Source organism: Hemiscyllium ocellatum, chromosome 20 (genome assembly GCF_020745735.1).
Source record: "Hemiscyllium ocellatum isolate sHemOce1 chromosome 20, sHemOce1.pat.X.cur, whole genome shotgun sequence".
Taxonomy (NCBI): Eukaryota; Metazoa; Chordata; class Chondrichthyes; order Orectolobiformes; family Hemiscylliidae; genus Hemiscyllium; species Hemiscyllium ocellatum.
The window spans coordinates 8,860,213-8,865,630 of NC_083420.1; the positions used below are offsets into that span (position 1 = coordinate 8,860,213).

Genomic DNA, 5,418 nt, shown 5'->3' on the forward strand with positions numbered 1-5,418 from the left:
TGAAAGGCCTTGTTTGATTTGTGTTGCCTTCCTCCCTCTTTTTAACTAAATGTACAACATCTCTCATCATCCAAGGTTCCTGAACCTTGCCATCCTTATCTTTCATCCTCTCAGGAACATGTTGGTCCCGAGCTCTGATCAAATAGCTTTTGAAAGACTTCCACTTGTCAGATGTGTCAAAAAGACTCTTGCAAACTAATTTTTATTTTATATTAGATTCCCTACAGTACGGAAACAGGCCCTTCGGCCCAACAAGTCCACACCAACCCTCTGAAGAGTAACCCACCCAGCCCCATTCCCCTATTCTATATTTACCCTTGACATGGCAATTTAGCATGGCCAATTCACCTGATCCACACATGTTTGGATTATGGGAGGAAACTCACACAGACACAAGGAGAATGTGCAAACTCTACACAGACAGTTACACAAGGCAGGAATTGAATCTGGATCCCTGGTATTGTAAGGCAGCTGTGCTAACCATTGAGTCACTGTGCCAACTAGTTTCTCCAATTCCTGTCTAATACTGTTGTAAGTAGTCTTCCTCCAGTTTCACTCAAAGACAAGTCTTGTCCTTTTCCATAACTAGCTTAAAACATACAGAATTATGATCACTGTTCCTAAAATGCTTCCTCACTAAAACTTCAATCGTTTAACCAGGCTCATTCCCCAATACAAGGTCTAATACAGCCCCTTTCCTAGTTGGACTATCTACATATTGTTTCCACATAGCTGAGTGATTTAAAATAATTGGCTAAAGGATGATGAAATGAGGAAAAATTTTGGATCTGCAGAACTCTGTCCAAAAGATGGAATTTGGATCCATAGAATGTTTGAAAGGCATTTGGACATATATTTGCAAAAAAAAATTGTTGATGTATGGGGGAGAAACCGATCAGAACTAAATTGGGCAACTCTTTCCAAGGTCCAACAAAGGTGTGATAGGCCAAGTGAACTCCTAGTCTGCTGAAAGACTCTATGATTCAATGAAAGGCAGGCAGGCCAGAAATAAATTGGTGTGCAACTCATTCTTCTGATTCAGCACATTTCTTGTGCAAGTTGCACGTTTTTTGACTTGGCATCCTGGAATGCCAAACCACTCCTCTCCCCTTGAAGAGAAACGAAATACTGCAGATGCTGGAAATCTGAAACAAACACAGAGGACGCCAGAGAAACTCAGCAGGTCTGGCAGCATCTGTGGAGAAAGCAAGTTAATGTTTCAAGTTTGGTGCCTACTCACATCAGACTCAAAATTTTAACTCTGTTTCTCTCTCTACAAGTTGCTATCAGACCTGCTGAGTTTCTCCAGCATTTGCTGTGTTTGTTTCACTCCTCTAACCTGTTAGATATCCATTTGTTTGCTAGCCCCCTTCATTTGACTTGGTATTGCATGTGATGCTGATGAGTAAGACAGGGAGCTTATTCATCTCTGCAGATGCCATGTGAATAAACTTGTGCTGGGGGTTAATTTCTTGCATGTTATATTGTTCATAATCTAGTTATGTTGAGATTACCTTCAATGAGTACTCTCCATTGAAGTGTCAATTGGATATATGGTAAATCTGGATGTATTATGTAAGTGTTCCTTTTTTCCTCACAGAACTAATGACTGCGTCTTCCACATTCTTCAATATGGAAGAAATTGAACGTCTTCAAGCCAGTTATAACGCTGGTGGTTTAGAAGCAGTTATACCAGAAATAAAGAATAAATTAGATGACCTGGATAGTGCACAGCTTAACATTGCAGTTATGGGTGAAGGAGGCTCAGGGAAATCGACCTTAATCACGGCGATGATAGATCTTGAAATGAGTGAGGAGGGAAGAGTTGTTGACACTGAAGCCATTAAAGAACCAATTGGATACCCGCACCCTGTTCTGCCAAACGTCCAATTCTGGGAACTTCCAGGAATGGACCTTTCTAATCTGGAACTGAATGATTACTTAAAGATGGTAAACGTTGAACAATATGACATATTTATCATTGTGTCAGACTGTCGATTCAAGGGAAGCGCTGGGGAGTCGGCTAAAGCAATCCTACAAGAGGGCAAACCATTTTACTTGGTTCACACAAAAGTTGACAGTCTGACTGGCAATGCAGAGGGAATGGAGAGTGTGGCTTTTGATGGTGAATTAGGAAAGCTCCGGGCGGACTGTGCCAGCAACTTCGAAGAGGCGGGTGCTGCAGCACCCGAGGTCTTTCTGATTTCCGCTTTCCACACGGAGAAGTTTGATTTCCCTGCGCTGAAGCTGACTCTCGCAAACCACCTGCAAAACGTGAACAAGGCGGCGTTCCTGCTCTCTCTCCCTAATGTGACGTCCCAGATTATGGAGCAGAAGAGAAAAATGTTAGAGAAAAGAGTCTGGATGACAGCGACGCTGGCTGGAGCACTGGGAGCAGTACCTGTTCCTGGATTGTCCTTTGCCACTGGCTTGGGGTTGTTGGTTGCAGGGTTCGTGTATCTCTGGCACCACCGGGATCTACGCAATAAGTGTTTGCAGAAGTTGGCTGCCACAGCTGGTAAGCCTCTGCCATCTCTGCAAACTGCAATCGAGTCGCCAGGTAAAATATCCCGAGCACTGATCCGAACACTGCTATGCTTCACTGCTGTCGCCTGTACAGTAGCTGAGGTCAAACTGCGCATCACACCCCTGATTATTTCCGTCTTTGGAGCGGTGTCTTCATTCTGTTTCACTGCCGCGCTCCTAAAGGATTCGCTAAGCGAGCGAGTGAAAACCACACAAAGGCTGGTGACGACTGCATTTGAAACCAATTAAAGGCAAACCCAGCATGTTCATTCGCTCTTTCAAGCTGGGAATCTGCCACAGGGCAGGTGTTCTGCTCATTCTTCCACACCCTCACAGTCTTGCCTCAGTCACATGTTTCTAAGCCGCCATTTTCAGCTCCAATGAGCAATATGAAAATACCTGAGGGGGCATGGCACCATGGGAATGGTGCGGGTATTCCCCACTACCCAAAAGGAGAGTGTTCCTGTGAAATCTTTCGTCAGCCGAAATGGCGTAAAGTGAAGAAGCTTTATCTGGGAAAAGTTACTTTTGTAAAAGCGAAAATCCTCTTTGAATTTCTTTTGGTTAGCAAAACAGATACTAAAGTAGGTCTTTCATAAAAGCAAAGAGGCGTAAAGCGACCTTTTGAAAAGCGGGGATACCAGTAATGGTCAGTAATTGCAGAGGCCCAAGCTAGTGACCCAGCAACTTGGGTATAGGAAGGATATTATTAAGCTGGAGAGGGTTCAGAAGAGATTTATCAGGATGTTACCATTTATGGTAGGTCTGAGTTATAAAGAAACACTGGATAGGCTAGGCCTGTTTTCCCTTGAGTGTAGGCGATCGAGAGGTGACCTAATAATAGTTTATAAAATAATGAGGGGTACAAATAGAGTTAATAGTAGTTGTCTTTTCCCTAGGATGGGGGATTTTAAGATTAGGGGACACATTTTTAAGGTGAGAGGAGAGACATTTCGAAAAGACATGGGGGCAATTGTTTTTACACAGAGGGTGGTTCATGTGTGAAATGAACTTCCAGAGGAAGTCTGGATGTGGGCACAGTTACAACGCTTAAAAGACATTCAGATAAGTACATGAGTGCTAAAGGTTTGGGGGGGGGGATATGGACCAGGAGCAGGCAGGTGGGACCGGTTTAGTATGGGGTCTTGTTCAGCATGGACTGGTTGGACTGAAGGGTCTTTTTCCATGCTGTATGATTCTATGGCTCTTGTAGTGCACCATTGTCTGAGCCAGGAGGCCCAGTTCAAATCTCCACAAGTGTGTAATAACATCACTAAACAGGTTGATTTAGAAAACATCTAGATGTTCCAAATTAAGAATGCCCGAGGTCATTTCCTCTAGCCTTTCTCATGGGTGGTCAAAGGAAACACGTGTCTTCTTCACAAAAGGATTCACCTCTGCCGTCACTGTGTCCCAAGGTTCCAGCTCTTCCCACATTGTATAATCACAAGGAACAGGAGCAGATGGAGGTCGCTTCCATCAGCAACACAGGCTAAGCTCCATAGTCTGCCAAAACTTCAATGGGTAATGCTCACTAAACCAGACGTGGTCTTCTGAGTTGGGAGATATGAAAACTTTTGAATAGGAATAATCTGAAGATAGATCTTGAAGATTTCGAGCGATGGAGCTGTTGCCATCCAACCCCTCGAGCCTGTTTCACTGTTCAGGGTTGGTTGGAGTGCAACCTTAGCTCCATGTTTTGGGCCCTCCTCTCCCCCACCTCCCTCCCCCATAGTCAAGGGGAGGTGGCAGTGTAGTCAAAATGCCACTAGACTGGTAACCCCTAGAACTCAAAATGTGTTGCTTGAAAAGCGCAGCAGGTCAGGCAGCATCCAAGGAACAGGAGATTCGACGTTTTGGGCATAAGCCCTTCTTCATGAATGGGCACGTCAAATCTCCTGTTCCTTGGATGCTGCCTGACCTGCTGCGCTTTTCCAGCAACACATTTTCAGCTCTGATCTCCAGCATCTGCAGTCCTCACTTTCTCTTCGAAGATGGTAACCCCTAGAGCCAGGGTCATGGTCTGGGGATTCAACCACGACAGTGAATTTGAATTCAAATTTGAATTCAATATATCATAAATTGGACCTGTATTCACTTCAATTTAGAAGGATGAGAGGGAAATCTGATTGAAACGCATAAAATTCTAATAGGGCTGGACAGACTAGATGCCAGGAGGATGTTTGCCCTGGCTGGGGAGTCTAGAACCAGAGGACACAGTCACGGGATACAGAGTGAACTATTTAGGACTGAGATGAGGAAAGGTTTCTTCACTCAAAAGGTTAGTGAACGTATGGAATTCTATTCATGAGGTTATGAAGGCCAAGTCCATTTATTCAAGAAAGTTAGGTTTTTAGATATTTGATATAAACGGAAAGATATGCAGAGAAAGCAGGAAGATGGCATTGAGACAGAGGACCAGCCATGATCATAGTGAAGCTAAACTAATATCATTTACAAAATGCCTTGCAAGAACTGTAACAAACACTACATTGGACAAACAGGCAGAAAACTAGCTACCAGGATACATGAACATCAACTAGCCACCAAATGACATGACCCACTCTCACTAATATCCTTGCATACAGATGAAGAAGGACACCACTTTGACTGGGACAACACATCCATCCTAGGACAAGCCAAACAGAGAAATGCATGTGAATTCCTCAAAGCATAGCATTCCAACCGGAACTCTATCAGCAAACATATTGATGTGGGCCCGATTTATCACCTGAGAAAAAGAACAGGAAATGACATCACCAGAGGAAATGACATCACCACAGAAAATGACATAACCAATCCAAAGAAACCCAAACATATAAATAGAAAGCAGGAATCATCAGCAATGCTTCGTCCGGAGGCTCACTGAAGATGTTACCTAGTGTGGTGTCG

The 5,418-nt window shown here is 43.9% G+C and overlaps 1 protein-coding gene across 1 annotated transcript; it reads left to right on the top strand.

Moving 5' to 3' along the window:
• The first annotated feature begins 1,605 nt into the window (after positions 1-1,605).
• LOC132825565 (interferon-gamma-inducible GTPase 10-like) lies at positions 1,606-2,775 on the top strand. Its single transcript, XM_060840944.1, has one exon. The coding sequence runs from the start codon at positions 1,606-1,608 to the stop codon at positions 2,773-2,775; it is 1,170 nt and encodes a 389-aa protein (XP_060696927.1).
• Positions 2,776-5,418: the final 2,643 nt, after the last annotated feature.

Coding starts and splice junctions, on each gene's coding strand:
- LOC132825565 (XM_060840944.1), top strand. CDS start 1,606: ATGACTGCGTCTTCCACATTCTTCAATATGGAAGAAATTGAACGTCTT.